We start from the raw sequence: 26,930 nt of genomic DNA, 5'->3' as shown, positions 1-26,930 counted from the left end.
GATTCAACAGCTACACCACTAATGTAATTGAATGGTTTTATATTTCCTTCATTATTTGTCACAACAGTGATTTTCCAATCCTTTTTTGATGACATTTTTTAATTTAAAAATCCAATTAAAAAACAAAATATGTTTAACAATAAATAATATTTAATAAGACGATTATTTTCTCCATCTATCGCCACCATCACGGTTGTTGTTGTTACTACCAAATCCACCTCTACCACCTGCACCACTTGAGCCACTTGAGCCGCCTGTACCACTTGCTGGCTTTTTACCAAAGGCAGAGAAAGATTCATCGGATCCAGCAAAGCGTCTATTATTAGTTTCTGGCTTTTGTTCAGTTTGTTCCTTTGGAGCATCAGATGCAGATTCTTGACGTCTCAAGTGAGGAGGAACATAACCACTAGACTTCTTGGCACCACCAAATGGTGAAGATGATTCACTATCCAAACCACCCCATCTGTCTTGTTTCTTTGGTGTTTGTTGTTGGCCTTGGAGTCTCTTTTCAATTTCAGCTTGTTTTTCCTTTTGTCTTTGATAATATTCCTCATCCTTTTGTCTTTGAATTCTATCATATTCATCCTTCTTTTTACGTTCTTCTTCCATTTCTTGTTCTCTCTTCTTTTTACGTTCTTCTTCTTCCTTTCTTCTGATTTCTCTTTCTTCTTCTTCCTTCTTTCTTCTTCTTTCAATTTCTTCGATAATAGCAACACGTTTAGTTTCCCATTCTTCCTTCTTTTGTTGTTTTCTCTTGTCTTGTTCTGACTTTAATCTTTCAAATTCTTCCTTTCTCTTCTTCAAAACAAATTCAGATGCAAAGTATGTAGTATCAACAAAGTATTTGGATAATTCTTGTTTCTTTTGTCTCATTTCAGTTAACTCCTTTTGAAGTTCAAGGTTTTGCTTACTGACATAACTATCGAATGATTCCTTATTTGATTGTTGTTGTTTCTTATTATAATCATCAAAGAGTGGCATTTCAATTTCACGTCTAGTAATTTCAAGATAGTCCATATTCTTGGATTTTTCTACCAATTTCTTCTCCTTTTCCTTCTTTTCACGTTGAATTTCGCTTCTCTTAAGTTCGATAATGTCATCCATTTCCATTTCAATAAGGGAAGTGAGCTTCTTTTTGAGAGACTTATTGGCTACCTTTAACAAATCTTGTTCTGCTTTAGTGTTATTATTGGTAATCATATCAATAATTTCTCTCTTCTTCTTTTCTTCAGCAATTTTTCTTTCTCTTCTCTTCTTTTCTTCTTCTCTATTCTTGGCTTCTTGTTGGGCAATTCTTTCTTCTTCCAATTCACGTTGTTTGGCAAGTTCAACTTTTCTTTCTTCAACCTTTTCCAAGGCTCTCTTGTGTTCTTGTTCGTGCCACAACTTTTTCATTCTAATAAAGTCGTTTCTGATAGAAATTTGTTCAATTTCTGGAGAAAGCTTCTTAGAAACATCAGCAATGAACTTCTTTCTCTTCTTTTCCTTTTCTTCCTTTCTTTCTGGATGAATCATATCAATGACATCATGAATTCTTTTACCGAACAAGGCGATTTGATTATGTACATCATTAGCATCGAAAGTTCTTGGTGATTTACCGAATACCAAAACACCCTTTCCATGATCAATGATAACTTGAATTTTACCAGTGTTTGCATTTTCAACAAGAATCTTTTCAAGTTGAATTAAAGATACAAAATCAGCCATCTTGGATACAGTTTCAATTTTGATACTTTGGAAAGCTCTTGCAAGTTGTTGTAACAATTTTGTAACAGTAATTTGTTTAAGAGGTTCATAATAAATAGCTAAATCTTCCTTTGATTTGACATATTCTAAAATTGGCTTGATCTTTTCACACATTTTAAGTGGACTGAAATCAACTTCAAGAATTCTATAAAGGTCTCTCAATTGAGTATCTACTAATTGTGTTACATTCTTGGCATCTAATTCAGATACAAGGAGCTCTTTACTTGGTGGAACACTCAAACCTAAGAGAGAAACTAATCTTCTTTCATTTCTAACAGAAATAAAGTCTGTTGGAAGAGTTTCATTACTAGTGTTTGATGGAGTGGTAAGAGTGGAAAGTAACAAACTGTTAGCGGAGGTTTGCAATACAGAGGAATTAGAAATACTCTTATGAATTGCAAAAGCCTTATAGTGAGCATAAGCATGGAGAATGTAGTTCTTTGAAGTCCAGAAAATCTTTGTCAACTGTTCATAGTAATTCAAGAGTTCTGCTTGTGGAATAACAACACTCTTTGATGTAGAAATCAAATAGTAAATGTCTTCGACACTCTTGAAAGCATCTTGCCATAAATCCAATTTGATAGCAACAGTTAATTGGAAGAAACGAGCAGAGAGATATTGTGCAATGCTTTCGTAAGATGACATTTCTACACCTTTGATATGAGCACGTAAAAGATCAGAAAGTCTCTTAAATTCTGTCTTTCTTTCATACTTAAGACAAAAATCAAAAGCTCTCTTACAAGTTTCATGATAGATGGATTCTAATTGTGGATCCTTCTTTAAGAGTTCGAGTACCAATCTATAGGTTTCCCACAAAAATCTCATCCATGGTGTAACAATTTCACGGTCAGTTCTATCCTTTAATCCTTCTCCGGAAACTTCATAAAGAAGGATGTTTTCTGGAATTTCGTTTTCTAAATCCTTTTCGAGAGTCAAGGATTTGCTCTTGGACTTTTCGATAGCCTTTTGTGTGCGTTTTTCAGCTTGGTCCAAGTACAACAAAATAACATTACCAAATGATTTGATTTCGCTTGATTGACAGAGAATTCTATATGAAGAAAGGACGTTCTTGATTTCTTGGGCTTTTCTTAACTCTACAGATACCTTGATGAATCTTTTAGCAACATCTTCATAAATTTCGTGCCATGTTTTGATTTGACGACCGAATTTAGAGACAATTGCTCCAAGTTCAAGGAAAGCTAAATTTAATTGTTCAGATTGGATGTAATCTGCAAGAAAATTGGTTAATATTTTTAATGAAGTGATGAATAATTACATACCAGCCGTTCTCTTGAGAGCGTTTTCGGCCTTTGTAGTTAGGTATTGGGCCATTTTTTCTTTTCAAATTTTTTTATTATTTTTTTTTAAAGATTGAAATTGAATTTTTCATTCCAATAATACAGTACTTTTTGAATTGAACATGTATTTTTACTTTTATTGAAATAAATTTTATTGAATATCACAATCCTTTCTCTTATTGTTTGGGGAATTAAGATTTGTATCTTTACTGTTTGAATTTTTCCTTGTTTTTTTTTGATTAGGGGAAGTTGGTGTTGAGGGTTCATTGGAAACATGTAATGAGTTATCATTTGTTGTTGTTTGAGAGATTATGTTTGGTAAATCGTCATTATTTCCATCTAGTGAAATTTTTAGACCTTTTGATTTTCTAACTTGACAAACAATCAACTCAAATATTTTCTCAATATTTAGTCCAGTTTTTGCTGATGCTTCAATGAAGGGACATCCAACTCCATGCGCAAGTTGCTCTGCTTCACTAGTAGAAACTTGACGTTCATCTTCTAAATCAGCTTTGTTTCCAACAAGAATAACTGGCACAGTTGCACTTTGTACCATTGTTACTTTTTCTCTCAATTTTTGAACTTTTTCAAAAGATTCTCTATCCACAACACTATATACCAAAATAAATCCTTTTAATTTCAGTTAATCCTAAACTATAAATTTATAAATCTTACCTTCGGCTTCACTCATGGCATCTGTTTTTGAAAATATTATTTTAAAAAAGTGTTAAAGAAACAAACCCGATAATAAACTTTGATAGCTTTCAAATTATTAAATATTATTATTATTATTAGTGAATAACAAACCTTTCCTGTCCAGCTGTATCCAATATTGTAATGTTAGATGTTATTCCTCTAATATTCTTTGTTATTTCAAAGTAATCCTCTTTTGAATAATTTTTAATCAAAATATTATTTAGTCAACTAACCTATTGTAGGATCATGAGTTTCCGTATACTTATTTTCCACAAATTGTACTGTTTTATAATTTTAATTAGAAATTAGTAGAAATTCTCAAGAAACTAACCTGAAACACTTGTTTTTCCGACAGCATAAGGACCAAAAATACCAATAGTATGTTCTAATAAATATTAAAATAATGAGTTAATTGACAGAGGTAACGTACTTTCCACCATTTTTTTGATTTGGATGAAATTTAAAATGTGACGTTTTAAAGAAAGGGTTTATTTTTGGATTCTATACAAGGGGAAACATTGTTTAATTGAGCACGCTCGATTCATAGGTTGGAATCATGTATTTAATATTAATAAATGCATCTTCACCTCCTTCTTGCTCTAACAGTTGAAGAGTTTCTTCAATTAAATCACCAATATTTAGTCTCTTTCTTTGAGAATATTCAATGGCATCTCCAAGATTGATATTATTGGTCTTGAAGAGATTGAAAATTGGAAGAATTTGTCTATAGTAAGGAACTAGGGCTTCACCAACTTTCTCATTTGATAAAACTAATTGTTGGATTACTTTCAGTACTGTACATATAATTTCAGGATCCCTTGTATTTAAAGCAGCTTATTTTAGGGTAAAAGAATATGGAATATTACAGTAATATTACTTACTCTTGATTGGAATAATTAGTTGTGGTATGCAGTTCACAATCTTATCTTTACCATATTTTAACAAATCAAATGTTCCTTGCACTGCTAAAAATCTATATGGCTCTTCTTTTTCTCTTAACCCATCAAAAAATATTGGAAGGTAGTGATGATAATCGAGTTTTTCAGCTTTAACTTTCCAATGGATTTCATTTGTTCCCTCATGTTTAATAGAGATTGGTAAGTCTCCTCTTTCGTAAAACTTTCTGAATTGTGTTTCTGGGATGGATCTTCTTTCCATTGCACCAGCAACAGGTTTTGGTGGAGGTGTTGGCTTTTTACCTTCTCTTAAAGAGCTTGAGGCTCCTCCAGATCCAATTTTCTTAGAGCTCCACATGAAAGTTCCCTTTTCAGTTTTTTCCAAGGTAGTTTTACTTGACAACATTTTAGAACCAACCAATCCTGAATCAAGGGAAGATTCTGTCGATGATTGAATTCTTTGAGTCTTCATTGTTCTTGGCTTCATTTCATTTGGGAAACTTCCAAAAGGAGATTCACTTGATTTTGGAAGAAAAGTTGCATCGGGCCTGGATTGTTTTCCTCCTCCTTTCAAAGGATTTTTACAAATGTGGGTCTTGGTGTATTCTTCAAGCAACAGTGATGATGCTGTTCCCTTATTTGCAGAGACAACAGGATGAACATATTCTCCTTTAAAATCTGCAGTTGGACCTTGGCCTAAATTATTGGTGTCCATGTTTTGTATTTTTTTTTGTTTTGATTTAATGCTGTAAATTTTATGGCGCCAAAGTACTTTAAATTTATGACTGTTTTTCTATCAACTTACCAACTGATAACGGAAATTATGACAATATTCTGTGATTGTTTTTGAAAGGAGATAGAATTATGGAATATTTAATCAGTTTTTAAATTAAGTGTATATAATAATATTATAAGGTATATGAAGCATTTGAGTTATGACGCCCCTTTTTTAATAATTCCCACTTTTGATTTTCTATTATTTTCATCATGTGATTGGTTGCGTATATTTGCCTTCTTAGAATCTCTTTCTTGTCTATCTGCTTATTTGATGTCACAATGTTGTTATCGGAAGGTTTTTGTTGATTTGGAGGTGCTGATGGTTTCCTTACATTCTCCTTTTTAAATTGTTTGTTTGCAAAATCTGCTTGAGGAGTTTGTCTTTTCCGAATAGGGGAGAGTATTCCTGCTTGGTTACTTTTTGATAGATTCAAACTACTAATTGTTGGTTGTGCAAAACTTCGTCCAGAAACCGAATGAAGCTTCTTTACAGTGTCTGACATCAACAATCACTGGTTTATTGGTATTACAGTTTTTTAAAGTTGGTAACTTGAAAAATTACAATTATTTTGCCTTCAGTATTTTTAATATCATAAAAAAATGCCTCAACTAACTGAAAAAACAGTGATTAAGGTTCTTGTTTGTGGAGATCGGTTTGTTGGAAAGAGTAGTGTAGTTTCAAGTTGGAGTGCAAGTAAAAAGAATGGAAAATTCATTGAAAAAAGAAAAAATTCTCAAGCGGAAATAACGAGAATGGAAATTAACAATCAATATTTTGTTGATTTTTACGTTTTTGGATGGGGGGAACCTCCGTCGTCATATAACGAAGTTCTCTCAGAGAAAACAAACTTTGTTTTGATTGTATATGACACAAGTAATAATCAATCATGGATTAATGCAACAAGTGTATGGTTGGACTGGTTTGAAAAATTTTCTCCAAATGTTAATATAATGCTACTAGGTACAAAAACTGACACATCAAGAAAGGTTTCATCTATTAAGGATTGTGAAAACTTTTGTAAATCGTATATTTTAAAAAGAGAAGAGGCTGGTAATTATGGCGTTGGGAATGGTCTTTTTTTTATGGAGGTTTCTCCAAAAATAGGAACAAATATGGATTTAACCTTGAGTATTTTGTTAATAAGGATATCCCATTTGGTTTCTATTTTAAAAGAAAACGATGATATTCCACAAGAAATTAGTTCATCATCATTTCAAGTGTTACCAACAACACCAAGAAATGGATCAAGTATGCACCAAAATAATCCTCATTCCAGAATTGAATCAAACCTGTACCAAAATAACCCTCCATCTACGAATGATGATAGCATCAATTCCATGAATTATCAAAATAATCCTCATTCCAGAAATGAAACAAGTCTCTATCAAAATATCCCTTCTTCTATGAATCAAAATTACAACAGTTCACAACCTCAACCCTCTAATGTCGAACAATCAAAAATACCCCTGTACAATACTGGTCCAAATTTAACTGATGAGTTTAGGACTCCAACATCCCAATTAAAAAAGAAGGTGAGCTCATCTTCTCAAACACCAACTGATTTCGCCAGATCAAAACAAATACAAGATTCTTATGTACCAGATTTCAACGATTTTCAAACCAATAGTGAAATGTATGGAATCAATGCCTCAGGATTTATTACACTTCCTCCAACTACAGAAACACAAGAAGAACTAAGATTTCCTTCATCAACCAAAGCCAATTTTACTCATAAGGTTCAAAGCTATCAAGAGACAAAGGAGGGCTTTGTCGTACCCGTTGTTGAAACTGACTTATTTCCTAATCCTCAAAAACTAAATTATTTCAGACCTGTAACAACTTTTGACAACTCTGGAGCAAAATTAATATTATCAATCAATCTAGGAGAGGGAAGAATATGTAAAGTTGGTGTTGTTTCTGGAGACAACATATTCCAACTTGCTGATCTTGTTATTAAACAACATCAAGTAGATCCCAAATTAAGACAAGAAATAGCGTTCAACATAAGAAACTCCATCAACAAATATATAGAAAAGCAACAAGGAACTGATTCTTTTAAAAAGAATAATAATCCAAAAATTAGAGAAGCAGAACAATTCAACCAAACAGCACATTCCTTGTTTCAAAATTCTACGTCATTTCAACCTTTCAATTTTGCTTCAGATCATTTACAAACAAGACCAATCAGACCTCCAATTCTCCAATTAAAAATCACGATTTCAAAGGGAAAGAGTGGTGTTATAATGGTTAGAGAAGGTGATGACATTACAGAACTTGCAAAAAATTTTATCAATACATTTGGATTAAAAAGAGAACAATTACCAAAGATTGTTGAGAAAATTAAGAAACATTTGGAAGTGGAGCAGGAATCAGACCAACCAGAAGAGGTATTACAACCACCACTTCAAATTAAACCAAATATGGAAAGAGATTTTAAACCAGAGCCAAAAAGAAAAACATTATTCAACCTTGACGTCGAAATTAGTGAGGGAAATAGTAAAATTTTGACCATTAGGGAAGGTGACATTGCAACTAATGTTGCAAAAGAGTTTTCAAGAAGGAATGGCATTGGAGGGAATGCTGAGGTGATGTTAGTACAACTGATACAGTATCATCTGAAGAATTATCTCGATCAAAAATCGAAACAATAAAAAAATGAAACGCTGGACTGGTGGTAAGTAATGCTGTTGACTTTTGTCATTTTTAAAGCCTTAAATTAGGAGCACGTTCAAGAGTTGGAAAGAAGAATAATCAACAAACACAACTTGAATTTTTCCAAAAGAATAAAACTAATTGTGTGGTCAAAACAACAAAAACATCTCCTAGAATTCCTCTTGATATAGACTTCTTACAAAGAACACAACTCAATGGCAAGAAAAACTCCGTGCACATTACTACAACTTCCAGCCAAAATAAAGAACTAGAAAATGAAGACTTTCTATTCATGCAATACCAAGAAAATGATGATCAGTTTGAAAATAATTCAAGTAAGTTCTTGCTGTTCATGCCCTCAATTCAATTTATCAAGTTAAATTTATTGATGATGGTGTTGAAAAGACTGAAGAGAACCTAGCCATTGTTAAAAAATCACCTTCACTATCACAACAAGTAGTTCATAATTCTCAAAATAATTTAAAGAAAGGATATGATTCATTAAGATTTGAAATGGAGAGTGTTAATCATGATTATGAGGAACAAGATATCTACCTTGAGGATAAACAAAGAGCAACAATTACTATTGATTTATTGGAGTACGAAACTTTAAAACAAGAGGTGGAGAACTTAAGAAAGGAGCTAGAATTTCTCAGGTCATCAAAGCGATAGATATTCTATACATTAGGAACATCAACATCAAATTTTTTCAAGAGAGACGGCATAACTATTCCAATACCAACTCCAACCATTCCCATTAATAGACCTACCCCAACATTGGATTTTTGCACTGTTTTGTCTGGATGATGGGTAGTTGTTTCAATTGACATTTTTTCAGCAATAGTTTCCTCTTTCTTAGCTTCGTGTTGTACAACAATATCACTTTTAAAATTGTTATTTTTTAGTGATAGTTCTTCTATCTTCTTGTTAAGGTCTCCGTTCTTTGCTGTCTCTTCTTGTATTCTTCTTTCTAGTTCTATTATAAAGTCTTTTTCTTCGAGTAAAGCTTGTTGCAATTTTTTAATTTCCCTCTTGGAGGATTGTTCTAAGGTAGTTCTTTGCTCCTTTTCTGAAGTCAATAGTATTTCTAATTGATCTTTAACGTTTGTCATTTCAGTCAATTTGGCTTCAACATTTTTCCTCTGTTTGTTAAATTCTTCTTTTAAGGATTTCTCCAAAGATAATTTTTGAGAGGAGACAAGTTCGTGGGAATTTTCAACTTCTAGTACAAGTTTCTTCTTTTCAAGTTCAAGTTCTGATATGCGCGATTCGAGTTTTAATTTTGACTCTTGTTCAGATTTCCCCTTTGTTAGAAACAAATCTTTTTCTTTTCTTTCTATTGAAAGAGTTAGTTCTAATGACTCCACATTTTTCATTGAATCCAAAAGTCTCCTCTTATTTTCCATATTTTCCTTCAATAGCAAATCCATTTTGTCGTTTATATCTTTCTTCTCTCTTCTCTCAACATCAATCATTGACTCTAATTCTTGAACCTTGTTAATGTAATTTTTTTGATTAGACATTTCTGAATCATGTGTTTGCCTCAACACTTCCAATTTTGATTTTTTTTGATCTATTTGCTTCTTTAAATCATCAATTTCATCTTTCATTAGTTTTTGTGAAGAAGCATTCAATAGTGATTGAGATTCCAAAGACAAGTTTTGTTGGGAGAGTCTCTCTATTTCAACAGCAGCCTTTGACACCAATTCTTCATTTTGAGATGAGATTTGAATATATTTCTTTTTTTCTTGGACTTCATATGCTAGCTCTGTCATTAATTGTTGAGTTTGACCTAATAACTCTTCTTTTCCTGTAATCAATGAGGCAATTTGTTGCTCAAAAGATGTTATTACCATCTTTTTAGAATAAATTTCTTCTTCCAATTTCCTTTCAAGGGTAGAAATTAAACTTGTAGAGTCCTTATAGGATTTTTCAATCATCTCTCTACTTTTTTGTTCTGTGGAAAGTGTAAAGTTTAGTTGGTCTTTCAGAGACATTTCAAGTTTCAAAGTATCTTCCACATCATTTAGGGTTGCTTTAAGCTCTTCGAGCTGGATATCCTTTTCATTAAGATGTGATTGACTGGTTGTAAGAGTTTTCTTTAATGTTTCCAACTCCTCTTCAAGGTTGTTAATATTTCCCCTCTCATGCTCAATTGTTGCGCTGAGACTGATTTTCTCTTGTTGTAGAGACTTGACATCGTTCTCTGCTTTGATAAGTTTGGATTGAATTAATTCTGTTTCAGCTTTTGATTTCTCATAATCCATCTGTAGTTTGTTAACCTCTTCTGAGTTTAAAGTGTGAGATGTGGAGAACTTTTCTTCTGTCTGCTGTAATTTTTGTTTTAATTCTAGCAGGGTCTTATGTAACAATGAAATCTCTTCTTCTTTTGCAATGTATCTGTATTCTAATTGATTAACCAATGTTGATAAATGGGATTCCCTTTCCACAATTTTATCATAATTGGTTTTCACATTGTTATATTTTTCCAATTTGTCAACATTCTCCTTTTCAACTTGTTGCCTTTCTTGCTTTAGCCTTTCGTTTTCGTCTTCCAATGTTTTAACCTTAATGGTTAAGGAGTTATATTCTTGTACTACTATTTTGTTTTTGGTATTGGTTTCTGATTCTGTTTCGAGCTTTCTTTTTAAAATCTCAATCTCTGTTTTCAGTTCTGATACAGAGCCTTCCTTTACAGAGAGCTCATTATCCCTGATTGTAATTTCTGAGTTGATTTTTCCCAAGAGGGATTCCATTTCAGCTTGAGATTGTTTGAGCATTTTATCAGTTTCTTCTTTTTCTCTTCTTATCTGGTCTATTTGACTATTAATTTCTGTAATCTTTGATTCAAGTTGTGTCTGTTGAGATTTAAAAGCTTCCTTTTCTTCTTCAAATGAATATTGCTGCCTCTTATTTTCCTTTTCTGAGTCGGTAACTATTTGTTCGAGTTTGATCTTCTCTTCTTCGAGTAACGTAATTTTCTCCAAAAAGGAATCCAACTTTTCAGATTCAGCTCCTTCGTTTGAAAGCTGATTCAATATTTGAGCTTGAGCAAGTTCTAGCCTACTTTCCAATTCACTATTTTCTTTTTTAAGAGTATCTATTTCTTTTGTAAATTTTTGTACCACTTCCTTATTTTTTTCCTCAGTAGCTTTTACATCTCCTCTTAAAGTTTCATTTTCATTTTTCAATTGTTGAATGCTATTTTTCATTTCAAGTTTAAAGTTTTCAAGCTTTTGTTCAACATCAAATTTTTCTTTTTCAAGGAACAGTATTTGATTATTGAGCTCGATTGTTGTTGGATCAATCTGTTGGTTACCAGCTGAATTGTTTGTTACTAGATTTTTCATTTCTATTTCTTTTTCGGCAATTAATTTATCCATATTTTGTTTCTCTTGCTCAAATCTATGTTGTAACTCTTTCAGTTGCTTTTCTAAGGTTTCTTTTTCCTCAGATTTTGCTCTTGAAACACCTGACGATGAGGTTGTACTTTTTACTGAGGAGCTGGAACCTGTTCTTGATATTGGTGTTGATGTACTTGAATTCAAAGAGGTATTTAGGGCACTTGAAGAGGATTTTAAACTTGTACTGCTTGGTGGTTTAAGGGTTGAGGATGTTGTTTTTCCAGTATCAATCTTAGAAGGAGACTTTTTAAGAAGTGCAGAGGAAGAGGATGATGATGTTGGTGTGGAACTGATAGAACTCTTAACTGAGGTTCTGGAAGTGGCACTTGTATTACTCTTTGTAGATGCATTAGAAGGACTCGATGTATTGCTTGAGTTTGAGAGACTGCTAGAAGGTCTTGTTGAGGATGAAAGTGGTGTTCTTGATGAGGTGAGTGCGCTTGATGACATTCCGGAAGTGTTCAATCTGCCAGAGACCGTTCTACTGGTAGAGCTATTTGTTGATGAGGAAATTGTTCCTCCAATGGTACTGCTGCTTGATTGTCTTGATGAGGTCATTTTGAAACCCTGTAACAATTATTGTAGTCGGTTTTTATTGATAAACAAAAGTGATAACGTTTGTTTTTTTTTGCTTGTTTTTTGTACTTGTTTGGGTGAGAAGAACATTTTATCTCCCAAATCGTTCTTCATGAAATCCTTTCCTTTAAAATCAACCAATTATCCACATCCTTGCTAAGCGAATGGTGCATGAAACAATATTAAGTAGTCAGAATATGAAGAAGGTAATTAAATATTTATTTATTAAAATAATTAAAAATTCAACAGTTAAAAAAATGCTTAGAAAACAAACACGAACCAGTGTCAAAGCTGCTCTAAATTGTGGAGGAAACAAGTATTTCCATACTAGTGCTTTTAGTTGTAATGGTAAATTTTCTGAAGTTGTCACTCGTTTTGCTCCTAGTCCTACTGGTTTTATGCACCTCGGAGCTCTGAGAACAAGTCTTTTCAATTATTTATTTGCAAGAAAGAATGGAGGAAAATTCCATCTTCGTATAGAGGATACAGATCAAAAAAGACTGGTTCCAGGTTCTGTAGAACAAATTCAAAACACTCTCAAATGGGCTTCTCTAAATTATGACCCTATTACATTACAAGATGGTACGGTTATTGACCATGCAGTACAATCACAAAGAAATGAAATATACCAATATTATGTTCAACAATTGCTCGACAATGGTTATGCCTATAAATGCTATTGTACTGAGGAAAGATTAGAAGAAGTAAGAAGTGTTAGAGGACCAAGTAAATATGATAGACATTGTCTCTACTTGTCAGAAGAGGAAAAACCAAAGGAAGCTTCCTATACTATAAGAATGAAAATACCTGACAATATTCAATACACAGTGTTTGAGGATAAAGTGTACGGAAAAATCAAAATTGAAAACAAAATAGTTGATGATCAAGTACTTATGAAATCAGATGGTACACCAACCTATCATTTAGCTAATGTAATAGATGACCATTTAATGAAGGTTTCTCATATTATCAGAGGTCAAGAATGGATTTCAAGTACTCCAAAACATTGTATTCTCTATGATATGTTTGGATGGGAAAGACCAACTTTTTCACATCTTCCATTACTTTGTAATGAAGACGGATCAAAATTAAGTAAGAGACAAGGCCATGCCAGTGTTGATTATTACGTAAATATGGGTTATTTACCTGAGGCTCTTACTAACTTTGTAGCATTGTTAGGTTGGCATCCAGGAACTAATGATGAGATTTTCACATTGGAAGAATTGGTAAAGAATTTTGATTTGGAAAAAATTAACAAAGGAAATTGCAAAGTTGATTTACTTAAATTGGAATGGATTAATTCTCAACATATTCGTACCAAGATTGAAAAAGATATGGACCAATTTTTAGAAATACTCAGGCCACATTTGCAACAAAAGTCTATCAAAGAGGATGAATATTTAAGAAAGATTGTATATATTGGACGTGAAAGAATCAAGAGAGTACCTGATTTTGTTGATTTCTTTGACTATTTCTTTTTTGATGTCAAACTTGATACTCTGGAGGCAAAAGAATTGTTAGAAAGTATTACTAAAAAGATTCCATCACATTCAAATGTTGCACTGGGTATTAGTGATTTACTTTTGTCCATTAGTGAACAAGAATGGAACGAGCAAACAATTTCAAATGTGATTTCACAATATGTACAACAAAATAAGGAAGTGGTAAAAGGCTATGGAAATGTTGTTTCAATTTTAAGATATTACTTATCAGGTAAAAAAGTTGGACCTTCCATTAATCAAATAATAGAAGCTTTGGGTAAACCAGTTGTTTTACAACGTTTGAGAAATAAATATTAAAAAATAATTAATTAAAAAAATGTCAAAACTTAATTTTGCAAAACAGGTAATAACAGAAAGTATAGTGGAAAAAGTTTTAACAGGTGTTGCAAGACCTAAAAAAAAGGGCTCCAACACTGAACAATCAAGTGAAAATGTTGCTACAAAATCATCATCGGAAAGTGACAATAACACACTTATTCCAAAAATTGTTGGCAAAGCTAGAGATTACTTTAGAAGCCTTCACGCTAAATTAAACAACACTGCAGGCGTATTGCCATCTAATTTTTCATTATGTGAAGGAATGATTTGTGTGGAGTTGGCTTTCAAGTTTTTAAATATCAACCAAAAATTTGATCGTGAAATTGCAGTCCAACAAATTGGTGCTGACATGAAAGATTATCAATCTTGTTTTACAGAGGTTGTTAATTTGCTTGGAATTTCATTTGCAATAAGTTTAGATGATTTAATTCTTACTTTTGGATGTCAAGGAATTAGAGGATCATGTGAAAAGCTTTTGGAAGAATATAAAAAGAAATTCGAGTCTCGTTACTCTGCAGAAATATTGAAAAAGACCGATTTTACCAAACCTATTCTGAAGGTAGCTGCATTCTACATAACAGCAACTCAGACCTACAAATTCAAGGTCGATTTCAAAAAATTAGCAGAAGAAACTAAAACAAATGTGAAATCCCTTTCTTCTGTTGTGGATTCAATGAAGGAAACTTGTGGAATCACTTCAATTAAACTTAAAGAAAACCAAGGGGAGGCTCCAAAAAGAAAGAGGGATGACATCATTCTGGATAATACCTCCAAACAATTTATTCCATCTTCTTCCAGTAGTGATGGTTTAATGGGATTTGATGAAAGTAAAGTAGTTTTAAAAAAGAAAAAGGTGGATAGTCCAAAAACTACCACCACATCACTCAGATCCCAACAACTTTTACAAAAATTATCCTCTAATTCTAATAATTCTAACAATCTAGGTAAAAACACTGAAGAAGTCAAGGAAGTCAAACAAGATAAAAATCAGGAAATGCTGGCTAAGAAAACAAAGCAAACCAAGCTGAACTTCTTCAAGTAAGTCAAATAGCCAAAATAGTTGATATTTTGTTGGTGATTCTATTTCTTTCTGGTTGCCAAGTAAACACCTGGTTTTCCACTAGTGATAATAATAACAGGTTTGTGGAATCTATCAGAATCACTCAAATCATGCAATTCGAAAACTTCAGATGTTGATCCATCATGTCCGTGAATAATAAATTTACCTCCATCTATAGGATTCGCAACAATAATTGTTCTTCTCATTTGCAAAGCAATAACCTTAACTTCAGTTTCACCAGCCTTATGTTCACCTTTTTTCAACTTTTCCATAAATTGATCCATATCAGCACAATTTGCGTTTGGAAGAATAATACTTTGCATTTCCTTATTCTTATTTCGTAAATATTCATCCATGTGATGAATAATTACCTCTGCAGGATCGTGAATAACTACTGAAAGTGCTTTGAACAAGTCGTTTCCTTCTACATTTTGATAAACAAGGCCAATTGAAATCTTTTCCAATAGTTTGGTAATTTCTTCATATGGAATTGTGTCTCCTTTGAGATTGAGGGCTGATTGTGCTGCCTTTTGTTTGTTCATTTGTTTTCTTGCCTCGCTGGTTGCAATAACATTTTTGGCATCTTCAGGATAAGTTGACATAATTTCATCAAAAGCTTCCTTTTCTAACACGAACAAGTCAACATATTCGATTGAAATAACATTGGCTGTTCTTTTAACAGAATCAATTAGAGCAGTCTCGCCAACAAAAGAACCACTTCCAAGGGTTGACCACAAAACTCCTGTTTTAGATCTAACTTCCACTACACCTTTTCCAATAAAAAACATTTCATTTCCTGGTTCTCCTTCTCTGATCACATAAGATCCAGGCATGACAATTCTAGGTTTCAAGTTAATAACAACTTCATGAATAAAGTTCTGAGAGCAAGATTTGAACAATTCAACCTTTTTTACAATATCAGCATTAAGCTGCATAGCAACATCTATTTTCAAAAAATCAGGAAGTTCTCTAATAATCTTTGACTCATCCAATCCTTTTCTACTCTTCCATAGATATTGGTAATATTGTAAAATTTGCTTTTTTAAGGAAGCTGACAATCCTCTTGAATTAATATAGTCTGTTACTGCATCCACTTTTTCTATAAAAGCACTTTCTGTTACATTTAAATCCTGAGCTAATGAAGAGACGATACCAATGACGGTAACGAAGACAGCGATTCCTACTAAGTAAATAATAGCTACAAAAGCAACCTGTAAATCAGAGACAGGCATGGTACCTCCATATCCTGCCATGGAAACTAAACTCCAGTAAAAACCATACATATACTTGTACAAAGTAGTGGTTGATGGCTCAAAAATTGAGGCACTAAGTGTAAATACTTGTGAATCAGGATATTCAGCCATAACAATTGAAAACCAAACACATGATGAAATGTGAACAGACATTGCGACGATAATGACAAAGTTAAGTAATTTGAACATCTTGGCAATCGATGCGAATTTGGCAGGAATAAGAGCTTCAATTTTAGGGAATCTTTTAAGGGCTCTGAAAAATAATAGAGCTCTATTCAACCTCCAAACTGCACGATAGGACTGGCTTGGATCGTTACTTGAAGTAGCAACCGCGACTGGAATCCAATCAAGAAGAAATAATGAAATCAAATCTGTCCATAATCCAAGTTTTTCTTTGACTGCATACCTTTTGGCAGTTTTCTTAAAATCATCAACCCACAAGTTCATAGCATCTCTATAAGGATAGAAAAAGTTAAGAATCAAATCAAGCCACAAAATTAAGTCAAAAGGAGCATCAGCAATATACCACATCATTGAATTTTCAAAATCGAAAGAAGCTCTATATGGAATTATAAAGGAATTATACAATTCAATCAAAAATATAAAAACCATCCAACATTTGTTGAACCATTTCTTTCTATCAACGAGAAATAGAATTGATGGTTTAATATACTTTAAATAAAAAGGTCGTTTGTAGAATGGTAACTTTTTTGATTCTGTTTTAACTTCTTGTTTTGCTTTTTCCTTCTCAGCTTTTTCATCGTTAATTTGTTTGGTAACAAAATTTTCCTTCCTCTTTAGAAGTTCTCCGAGAGAGGTTGGAAAATCCTCTTTGGATTGCTTTTTCTTAGGCATTGTTTTTTTTTGAGCTTTGAAAAAAAATGATTGTAGTTTTATTTGGCGCCATTTTAAAATAAACCTTGAAGTTCAGCAACTGTGGCATTATCAAGGAATGAAGTTGGTTTCTTTGATCCCTTCTTCTTGTCATTACTTTGTTGCTGAATTGGATTTGTACCTGTTAAAGATAAGAGAGATTTTGACTTTGAAGGTGCACCTTTTTGCATACCACAGATTGTAGATAAAAGAGTCTTGACTTTCTTTTTCTTATCCTTTTCATCATTAGCTTTTCCGAATGCATCATCAAAATGTTTAACCTTTTGAGGGGTTAAAGTTGGTACCTGTGTTAAAATGTCTCGCATAGTATTTGTCTTTTTTCTAAAACAACCATAAATAAATGTAGTGAGTGAAATGATAGAATCTTGCAATTGTTCATCAACTGTTGTCATTAAAGATCTCAGTAATGAGTAGAAAAGCTCTCCAGCAAATAAATTAGTATAGGCTCCTAATTGATTATTACTCATAAAACGAATAATTCTATCACAAATCATTACGCATTTCACAACACTTGTTGGATCTAACATTACAGCAATTATTTTACAGAAAAGCATCACAATCAAGCCTACCAAATCACTATTTCCAATAATAAACGTACAAATAACATCTGCTTTTGGTTTGAGATTATCTTTGGATATTCTAATTGAATTGGTAGCTCTCAAAATAATATTTACAACAACAGAAGATAATTCTTTCAAGTGTTTTTCCTTAACTATTTCATCAAGAACTCCTTCATCTCCTATTGTTTGTCCAGCCTTATCACAAATTTCTGCTTGTGCTGTTTCAATTCTTGATGCCAAAAGTGAAAGGAGAGGTTTCAAAATATTCAAAAGTAAAGTGTTGTGTAATTCTTCTGGAATATTTTCGAAAAAGTTTTGGAAAAAGTTTAACATCATCAATGATAGGTCTCTAATACCAATAAATTCAATAAAAGAAAACACAGAATCTGTTAACATTTGGAATAAAGATGGATTAGCCCAAAACAATTCCTTATCACAATATTTACAAGCTTGTCCTATTAATAGATAGCACAATCTTCTTAAATTTGTCAAGTAATAATGGATTCTATGAATTGTGTATTGCTCAGATGAAACCTTTGACTGTACAAAAGCATCTCCACGAGCCATGTATTGTTCATCAATACCAATATGTAAAATGTATTTTCTTACTTGTTGAGGAACTAGATTTTGACCTTCTACTGTGTAGCACATATGAATGGTTCTTACCAATCCAAGAATATTTGGTAAAACTTCTAAAATGAAGGTTGAAATTGGATATTTAACTTGTTTAGACAAAGGATCTACCATACCCATATCCTGAGGATTTTCAGGCATTCTGTCTGCCAAACTTGTTATTGTTGTTAGTATATGGAATATTCTACTCTTGATATCTTCTAATTTTGCCTTCTTTTCTTGATTTTCTTCGTTTAAAATTCCACATGCTTGGTAAAGTAGTGGTACTGAATTCATAACTTCCTTATATAAATTAGAGTTGAGTTCGTTAATAAGTGGACTCAATAAATAATCTAAAAATTGCTTTTGTTGATTAAAATCTTTCCACTCATTACTAATAACTACAAAGGCTTCATACATTAAAATGAGTTCGTTACTTAAAATTTCTTTCTTTGACCAGAGTTGTTCTGCTAAATTAACAAACTCTTTTAAGAATTGAGGAAGATCTTTAGCATTGGATTGACAAAGTGAAATGAAAGTTGTGTGAGCCTTTTGTCTAGCTGAAGATGTATCTTCTGTGAGGTCCTCAACAGCTTTTCCAACCTCCTTACTTGGTCTAAATTGCATTTGTTTGAATAAATTTTCAGCGATTGCCATCAATGAATTCTTATTTCTTCTATTGAGATGAGAGAAAGATTTGAAAAGTCTAACAAATACAGTTTGAATAAGTGGATCATCAGTACTAAATTTGAGGCAAATATCAAGCAAGTACATTTCAGCTTCAATTATTCTTTCATCACCAGATGCTTTATCATTACTAACACTTTCAATTACCCACTCATAAAATGTAGTTGAAGATTCCCATAAAAGATAAGCATCACTAAAAACACTGCAGTATCCATTAGGTCCCTTGTCATCTTTTGGATTTGGAGCGTTTGTCTTTAATGCCTCTGTTACTTGAAGAGTTGCAAATTTAACAGAATCAAAAGGTACTCTATGTGTGATGTGTTGTACAAGCGATCTTGCTTGACTTCTCATAGAGCCATGAAGTTGATAGTATTCCTTTTTATCTTCGAAATCTATTAAACACAATTGATGTGTTAGATTACTTTCGAATCTTTCCACGTCTGGATTACCAATTTCTTTTGTTATTTTTAATCTGGTTACTTGGAGAAGAGGTTCAAAATATTTTGCCAAAAATGGTGCATTACAAAAAGGAAGTTTTGGATTACTGAAAATACCATTCCAAATCACAAGAGTATCATTAAAAATAACCAATGAAGGATGTTTGTCAAATTCCAATACTACTGTCAAAAAACTTTTCGTAAAAGAACGTTACACCTTAATTGTTTTACAAAAACTTACTTGTCTACAATCTCAGTATGTTTTTCAGAAAGGTATTTCAATTGCTTTTGAGAAAATGCAACAAATAACTTTGATAATACTTTGTGAAATTCATATTCATCTTCCAAATTGTCAGGATTAGCTTTTCCAAGAATAATTCTAGCATTTTCACATAATTTAGCTAAAAGAATAGACATGTGATTAGCCATATTTAGTTCTTTCTTTGAACCCCATGAAACATCTACAAATTCGGTTAAACAATGACTTGAATCCTAAAAAAATTATTAAAGAATAATTCCAACAATTTAAATCACTTACCATTTTAAATTCTTCAACATGCATTAAACTAATCCAAATGTCAATAATATTATGATTGAAAAAGTGAGCTGGATCTAGCCAATCGCTAACAAATGCCATGCTCATGTCTATTAATGACCTAAGCAATTTTTGATTAATAGTATATGACTTTTGGTCATTTTTAGACTTATAAATTCCAAATGAAGTATCAAATAATTGAAATGCCATTGTAAAAATGTCTGGAATCTTTGGTTGCAATTTTTCGATTAAATCTCTTCTCTTATTAGGTGGCATATCAGTAGCAAAATCACTTGTCAAATCTTGAGCTAAGGATCTCAAAGTGATAATAGCAATTTCTCGTTGTGTTTCTCCCATACCAGTTAATTTAACAATATTTTCCAACATGTCAGGTATTCTAAAATATTAATAAGAAATAAAACTATTTGTCATCAACTTACACAGATGGCCAAGTTAGTTCTGTTATTATTGACAATATTGAAGCTAATTTTTCCTTGATAAATGATTTTTCTTCCAACATGTGTTTTGTGCCCGATGCTGCATAATCCAATAGTGTTTGTGCTACTTTAATTTTTGCTTGTGTTGATTGATAGGTTGAAGGTATTGTTGGCCATTCTCTACTAACAATATGATGAATTATTTGCAATCCAAAATGTCTAACTTCTTCCGGTTGATTATTATTAATAAAAGTCCAACAAAAATCAATCTTGTTTGGTTGATTGGTTTTAAAGTTTTCAACAAACTTTTCATTATGAGTTTAAAAAATTATTTTAATATTTACCTGTTGAGCCTCCAATCTTTGTTGTTGTGGTGAAGAAGAGTTGTGGATGATGTGAATTGCCTGCAAAAGATTTTGGAAAATCTGGTCTTGTTGTTGTTGATTGTTGTTCATTTTTTTTTCGAACTTGTTGCAATGTTTGGCTTTTGGTGTGAACAAAGGATTTTCTTTGTGGTGAAAGAATTCTTTGGAAGGGAATTGGATTATTGGTCTAGTATTAATAGAACAATAGATAATACTTATTTGTAAAATAATATTATGTTTGTAAAGTAATATTAGTTTTATTTCAATAAAGTCCTTTTAATTAAATTTGAGCATTTTCTAAAAAAATAGAATTTCAGTTTTATGAGCAAATAACAAAGATGGTGTTTGTGCTTGGTAACATACAAGACTAATCTCATCATTAACGGCAAGATGAAAGAAAATGAATGAACTACTCTCTAGATTAAAGCTAGACCTGAAGAACAATAGTATAAATAATAACAATATTAATCACTATAAGAATAATTTTGATTTCAAATTATTCAACTCGGAAAGAAAACATACAGATTTGGACACGAAAGGAAATACAACTAACTATTCTACAACACAATCCATCTATGAATCTGAAATTATAGAGTTGAAAAACGATGAACAGTTAGTTGTTGATGGTTCTGGTTCTAATGGTAGATTAGGTAAAATAGGAGCAGATGGTAGACACCTACTGGTACTCATCAAATTACTAGAGGATACTTTGAGAGTTTCTGTTTTTATGTCTTCTCCTACCAATGAAAATGATACTGTTGAAGAGGTTTATGAATTGGAAAATTTCTCTTCCCGAAAACCTCATATTTTCATCACTACAGAAGGTGGAACAGGAGGTAATGGTTGTCCAACAAGTCAACTTTTTGGTGATTCATTTGATAACAGCAGTAATGAATCAATAATGGGTAAAGATGGTGGAGATGGTGGAAATGTAACTATTGTAATTGAGGAACATATCAAGTATTTATTGGATGAACAATATTTAAAAATTTGTTGTGAAGGTGGGAATGGAGGAGATCCCTACATAGAAAGTAGTTTTGGTGATTTTGATGTTAATTCAATAGTGCTTCCACCAGAGGTTCCACTCTCTACTATTACCAGTCAATCAAGTGTTTTGACATTTTCCAAATTGAGTTTCTTTGAGACACCTTCACACACAGGTTTTAGTGGCTATCAAACAAAAACCAAAAATAATTCTATTTGGAAAGGTGTCAATGGTAGAAAGGGAAGAAGTGGTGTTATCAAGTATATTGTAGTTTCTAAACAAACTGGAGATGTGATAGAACAGGCCAATACAACTTTCAGTTTGAGAGTGATGTCATTCAATGTAAAGATTGTAGCCAATGCTATCAAAGAAAAAAGTTTAGGTCATAATTTGATATTAGAGGATGACAATTTTGACTCTTCAGAGCTGGATCTAGTAGATCCAACTCACTTTATTGAACCTGGATGTGAATTGGCAATTACAGATATTGAAATTAAGAATACAGGAGGCTTATCTGCACCTGATTATTGCTTTATAGAATTTGAGGGAAATGATTTTGCTGATGTACTTGGATTTTCTAATTCTTTAAAGTTAAATCAATCATCAGAATCCAATAACCAATTAACACTACCAACTCTAAGCGGAGGAGAAAGTGTTAAATTACCTCTCCCTCTCAGATTACTGGTTGGAAAGCAAGTTAAACAGCCACAACAAATTACTTCTCAATCATGTTGCCTGAGTTATTCTATTAGAAAGAAAGACGGCTTAACATTATCTCAAGGCCAATTATGTGACATGCCTATTTATTATCCATTATCTCTTTCTTCGTTTGACTGTCCATCTGCACTGGGTATTTCCAATAATTCTCAAAAATTTACCATTTCAATAGAAAACAAGACTGAACATACCCTTATTGGTTCCAGTATCAAGGTTTACATTACTAACAAAGATGTTGATACAGAAAGAATATTCACAGATAATGTGTTTTTAATACAAGAAACTGGAAACAAATTTGATAGGCATAATTCTCAAATGGACCCAGAGCTTTCTATAATTGAGTCTATTTCCTCCATACCTCAAGATATGAAGGTTATTGAAAAGGACTTGGCATTTACTCTAGAGAAAAAACTAACAGAAAGAGTGACAACACTTAATTTTGCATTACAGATATTGAATCATAAGAAAATTGATGAAGAAACTCTTGGCTTTAGAAAATTCCATTTGATAATAGAGTTAGAATATAAAGGAAATACCATAGAAAGGAAAGTTCAAACAATAGTATTAATACCAGACAAATCCATTTCAAGTAACTATCATAACACTAATCTAGGAAAAGCATTACTAGTTACGGATAGTAATCATCTAACCTCTAAAGCATACCTGTATTACAAAAGATTACTCAGATCTATAGGTTTTGCTTTATATGTTTGGGATTCCAGATATCATGGCGATGATAAGAATAATAGGGACATTTTCCCATATTTTAAAGATTCACTAATTTTAGTTACTCTCTTTACCACATCATCAGATACTCCGAAATACGAAAGAATAGTTTCACATTTTAACAATTCTACTGTAACTCCGAATGAAAGCGGTTTGCTATATGTTACTGGCTATCCCTACTCTCTGGATTCATCTGACTACAGAAATCAACTATTTGAGCATAATGCTCAAAACTATTCAAAGAATTTTCATATTATTGATTCCAAGTATTTAAGTATTTTCTATCCAATAGAAAAACCTTCCAAGACCCTCTTTCTAGATAAGGTTAATAATTATCTAGAAAAAAAGAGAGACCAATCACCATATTTATTGATGAAAATTCACAAAAAGGAATTTTTCGAAAATCTCAAATATAGAATGCCAAGAAGAATTAAAATTGGAGACGCTTCGATCAATATTCTACCAATCAAATCTAATGATAGAATATTTTGGTAAGTTAAATCTTATTTCATCACTACTAACAATTCATAGCGTAAAGTTTACTACCTCTAAAATAGCAAGTAATAATATTCCAGAATTTTCTCCTGATATTTTAACAAGTTATCACAAGTTTAGTTTCAACAGCAAAACTTTTGCCTTACTTTTTGGTACCATTATGTCAAGCTCAATGCAACAAAAGGTCAATCTTTTATTGAATAGATTCACTGAAAAAGAATGGCAATTTTGTGATAACAAAAGCTTGAAGAGTGAAAGCTCTAGTTCCAGTATTACTATCAGAGATATTTCCTTATTTTCAATTTATTTTGAAATAATTCAAGAGCTTTTTCTGAAGGAAAATTTGTTGTACAGATTTAAATTACTGGTTAAATGTATCTCTGATTGCTTTACTAATACTCCATCCATTGCAGAATCAGACAAGGAACAACTTCTACAATACGTGAAAATTTTATTGGACAAATTAAGGTATGAATCTTCCAAAATACCAACACAAGATAAGGCTATTTCTTTAAAAAAGAAAGAATTTCTAAAGTATTACACTCAACTTAGAAAAGTTTTAGTAGAAAAGTGTCGATTAGTGATCAATAACAACAAGAAGAAATCCGCTTCATCAAAGAGAATGTATAAGATGCTTGGAGGAGAGACTCTTCAGGTGAAAAAGAAACAATTTGATGATAATTGTAGATATTTATTACAATTTATACTGAAGCCATCAAGTGAATGGTATGATGATAGTTCCCTATTTAGATTTCAAAAAAACAAATGGTCTTTTGAGAGAATGTTATTAGATTCCGAAGAACGTGAATCTCAAACACTCCCACTTCTATTCTAATTAGTTTTTGTTTGTGATTTTAATAATTTAATAAAATTTTTAGATTAAAAAAAATACATTGGTGACATGTCCCTCTTTTTTGAGTGTATTACATCTAGGCTTTTTGATATTTTAGAACATGAAGTTGTTAATTTAAAGAAAATAGTATATAACAACGATTGTAATTTGGAATTATTTGACGGAGTGACTCCTTTTGCAAACGATCTAAAATTTTACATTCCTTGCCTCTCCCATCAACATTTCCAATCACCAAATAACTCCAACAACAAACTTCATTTATACAACATTTTAAATTCCCCTTTTTTGAATGAATATTCTAGACTTTGCAACAAGTACAGACAAGTTGATTGGAATTCTATTGAGAAGGATTTTATTACTTTCATTACTAATAATCAACAAAATCCTATCAATAATAATATAACTATCAATTTTGAAAATTCCGATCCACAAAATAGAGTCAGGTAGGTTAAAGATGATTATCAAGTTGCCAACAACAGTTTTTTAGCATGGTTTTGAAGGAAATATTTGGAATTTATTCAACAACAAATTATCCAAGTAGTATACTTTTCTGTAATGATGTATACTTTACAGAGATTAGTTTTATTCTTTCTTTTTGTTTGATGCAAATGCCTTGCTTTTTATTTCCATCAAATGTTGGCCAATATCATCATTCAATTATACAGGCAGCAATTAATAGGAGAAAAAATTTACAAAATGAAGAACACTTGACTTGGTTATTTAAAGATTTAATCAAGTTTCTTTTCAGTCTTCAATTACCTTCATATTTCGGAGATGATCAATCATCAAATAAGAATCAACATTGTTTCTCCGAAAAATATATTATTTCAATCATGCTTAACCACCCTTATATTATAGAAGAAGTAATTGAATTTTTAATAAGAGAATTTGCATCACAAAGTCTCTATTTACCAAGGTTGGAATCAATACTAAAACAAGTCTCTCTTTTTTCTAGAGTTATAGCAGAGAAAGTTAGATTTTATTGTATGAAGTTCAAGAAATTTTCAGATCTATGTCTTGGAATAACATTTGATTGTGTAAAGGACTATTGTAGCTTCTTCAATAACTGCTTCAATGTAGTACTTGAGAGTGGTGCTAATAACATTTTTACAGATTCTAAACCCTCGGAATCTTGCTTGTTTGACTGTATCAAACAAAATACAAAAACTCAAGCAATCATAAGAGAACTTATTATTAGTGAACTCCAAAGAGAAGATTTATCTGTTTCTGAAACATGTTCCTTAATGAGACTATGCTCGGCTTTAATGCTTCTTTCAAATTTTAATGTGTTTAGAAACGATTTTTCGATGGTGATTAACACAAATCCAAACATCCCAGTTAGCATACATCTTACAAAACTAAGATTCTCATTTCTATTTATTTGTGGAGAAAATTTGACTGCGTCACTTTCTTCAGATTTAATGGTAGTTGATAACTCTTCTAACAGTAATATAGTATCTATATTGAGAGATTTTATTAAGTTTTTAATGGATGTAGCCAACTCTATGCACACTGAAGGAGGTACATCACATTTTGACAAAATTATTATTAAGAATATTCTCTTATTGTTAGCCACAAATTTTCATGCTGAGCTTTACAAGAGTATTTCTACTTTTGTATTGGATACTCTTCATCCAGTCTATAGAAATTCAAAACACAGTGGCCATGGTTCATTTAATACAAGTACATCTAATCAAGGTTCTCAAACGGGAGGTGAGACAATAGTACATTCTTACAAACCATCACGTTATTTATTGGACGAAAATACATTGAAGAGACAATTGGGAGATAAGATTTCTCAACTTTTTATTTCTGAATTGTTTCCTGTGGAAAAGCTTGCCAAGGACATATTGACTGTTACTCCACTTCCTTTTTATACTTCAGACAATGATTATGTGCTTCAGTGTGTTTTTAGAATGCTGAAAAGTAAATTATTTAGAAAGCATTCTGTAGATGCATCTGATTGGGTGTTTGAACAACTCGAAAATATTCAATCTGTTGATAACCCACGCTCAACATTGCATCATCTCATTCCAAAAATAATTGATGAATTAATTAGTAATTGTACTCCACATCCAACAATAATATTTGAAATGAGATTATTCAAAGAAGAAAAAGTTGCCAAGATTTTTGAAAATCCAAAATCTAATCAAGTTTCTAGAGCTTTATTATTGTATTATATTCTATCGGTTAATAATATTTTTAAAAAACAAAGATATGGACCTAATATTATAGAGAAATGTAATGTTGTAGAAGTGGTAAAATACATCAAAGAACACAGAAGACAAGTCAAAGTTTTTTATAGTCAACTTTTATCAGTTGTGGAAGAGTTACAATATTTATTCCATCTTGAAACTCTCTTATCAGAGAGTGTGATTCATTACGAAACAAGAGAAAATGTACATATTACCTCTGTTGTTATTGAGGAAATCATTTTGACACCAATGA

At 31.9% G+C, this 26,930-nt stretch overlaps 10 protein-coding genes across 10 annotated transcripts; 4 read left to right on the top strand and 6 right to left on the bottom strand.

Annotated features, from left to right (window-relative positions):
* Nucleotides 1–132: 132 nt before the first annotated feature.
* On the bottom strand, nt 133–3,087 carry NAEGRDRAFT_77666 (eukaryotic translation initiation factor 3 subunit). Its single transcript, XM_002682966.1, has 2 exons — nt 3,027–3,087; nt 133–2,975 (listed from the first exon to the last, which is right to left on the bottom strand). The coding sequence occupies exons 1-2, from the start codon at nt 3,076–3,078 to the stop codon at nt 163–165; spliced, it is 2,865 nt and encodes a 954-aa protein (XP_002683012.1). The 5' UTR covers nt 3,079–3,087; the 3' UTR covers nt 133–162.
* Nucleotides 3,088–3,195: 108 nt separating this feature from the next.
* On the bottom strand, nt 3,196–4,180 carry NAEGRDRAFT_61087 (ras family small GTPase; the record flags this gene model as incomplete). Its single annotated transcript, XM_002682965.1, has 7 exons — nt 3,196–3,674; nt 3,720–3,740; nt 3,786–3,805; nt 3,852–3,930; nt 3,974–4,021; nt 4,072–4,125; nt 4,171–4,180. The coding sequence occupies 7 exons, from the start codon at nt 4,178–4,180 to the stop codon at nt 3,196–3,198; spliced, it is 711 nt and encodes a 236-aa protein (XP_002683011.1).
* A 39-nt stretch (nt 4,181–4,219) lies between these two features.
* On the bottom strand, nt 4,220–5,351 carry NAEGRDRAFT_82851 (uncharacterized protein; the record flags this gene model as incomplete). The annotated part of the gene is made up of 3 exons (XM_002682964.1): nt 4,220–4,573; nt 4,622–4,986; nt 5,041–5,351. The coding sequence occupies 3 exons, from the start codon at nt 5,349–5,351 to the stop codon at nt 4,263–4,265; spliced, it is 987 nt and encodes a 328-aa protein (XP_002683010.1). The 3' UTR covers nt 4,220–4,262.
* A 662-nt stretch (nt 5,352–6,013) lies between these two features.
* NAEGRDRAFT_61085 (uncharacterized protein) lies at nt 6,014–8,065 on the top strand (the record flags this gene model as incomplete). Its single annotated transcript, XM_002683312.1, has 1 exon — nt 6,014–8,065. The coding sequence occupies one exon, from the start codon at nt 6,014–6,016 to the stop codon at nt 8,063–8,065; it is 2,052 nt and encodes a 683-aa protein (XP_002683358.1).
* Nucleotides 8,066–8,743: 678 nt separating this feature from the next.
* On the bottom strand, nt 8,744–12,028 carry NAEGRDRAFT_61084 (uncharacterized protein; the record flags this gene model as incomplete). Its single annotated transcript, XM_002682963.1, has 1 exon — nt 8,744–12,028. One exon carries the CDS (start codon nt 12,026–12,028, stop codon nt 8,744–8,746), a length of 3,285 nt encoding a protein of 1,094 aa, XP_002683009.1.
* Nucleotides 12,029–12,408: 380 nt separating this feature from the next.
* Nucleotides 12,409–13,524, top strand: NAEGRDRAFT_1251 (uncharacterized protein; the record flags this gene model as incomplete). The annotated part of the gene is made up of 1 exon (XM_002683311.1): nt 12,409–13,524. A coding segment is annotated over one exon (1,116 nt), but the record flags the coding sequence as incomplete, so codon positions are not given.
* A 340-nt stretch (nt 13,525–13,864) lies between these two features.
* NAEGRDRAFT_88231 (uncharacterized protein) lies at nt 13,865–14,908 on the top strand (the record flags this gene model as incomplete). Its single annotated transcript, XM_002683310.1, has 1 exon — nt 13,865–14,908. One exon carries the CDS (start codon nt 13,865–13,867, stop codon nt 14,906–14,908), a length of 1,044 nt encoding a protein of 347 aa, XP_002683356.1.
* A 38-nt stretch (nt 14,909–14,946) lies between these two features.
* NAEGRDRAFT_61082 (cyclic nucleotide gated channel alpha) lies at nt 14,947–16,710 on the bottom strand (the record flags this gene model as incomplete). Its single annotated transcript, XM_002682962.1, has 1 exon — nt 14,947–16,710. One exon carries the CDS (start codon nt 16,708–16,710, stop codon nt 14,947–14,949), a length of 1,764 nt encoding a protein of 587 aa, XP_002683008.1.
* Nucleotides 16,711–17,052: 342 nt separating this feature from the next.
* On the bottom strand, nt 17,053–20,796 carry NAEGRDRAFT_77664 (ran-binding protein 21; the record flags this gene model as incomplete). Its single annotated transcript, XM_002682961.1, has 5 exons — nt 17,053–19,563; nt 19,611–19,861; nt 19,908–20,301; nt 20,345–20,646; nt 20,686–20,796. The coding sequence occupies 5 exons, from the start codon at nt 20,794–20,796 to the stop codon at nt 17,088–17,090; spliced, it is 3,534 nt and encodes a 1,177-aa protein (XP_002683007.1). The 3' UTR covers nt 17,053–17,087.
* A 310-nt stretch (nt 20,797–21,106) lies between these two features.
* Nucleotides 21,107–24,464, top strand: NAEGRDRAFT_61080 (uncharacterized protein; the record flags this gene model as incomplete). Its single annotated transcript, XM_002683309.1, has 2 exons — nt 21,107–23,625; nt 23,666–24,464. The coding sequence occupies 2 exons, from the start codon at nt 21,107–21,109 to the stop codon at nt 24,462–24,464; spliced, it is 3,318 nt and encodes a 1,105-aa protein (XP_002683355.1).
* Nucleotides 24,465–26,930: the final 2,466 nt, after the last annotated feature.

Source organism: Naegleria gruberi, assembly GCF_000004985.1.
Source record: "Naegleria gruberi genomic scaffold NAEGRscaffold_1, whole genome shotgun sequence".
Classification (NCBI taxonomy): domain Eukaryota; phylum Heterolobosea; class Eutetramitea; order Acrasida; family Naegleriidae; genus Naegleria; species Naegleria gruberi.
Note: the sequence above shows the minus strand (reverse complement) of the source record. Positions and strands in the feature narration are given on the sequence as shown.

Coding starts and splice junctions, on each gene's coding strand:
- NAEGRDRAFT_77666 (XM_002682966.1), bottom strand. CDS start 3,078: ATGGCCCAATACCTAACTACAAAGGCCGAAAACGCTCTCAAGAGAACG. Junction 2,976..3,026: donor CGCTCTCAAGAGAACGGCTG/GTATGTAATTAT, acceptor ATTTTCTTGCAG/ATTACATCCAATCTGAACAA.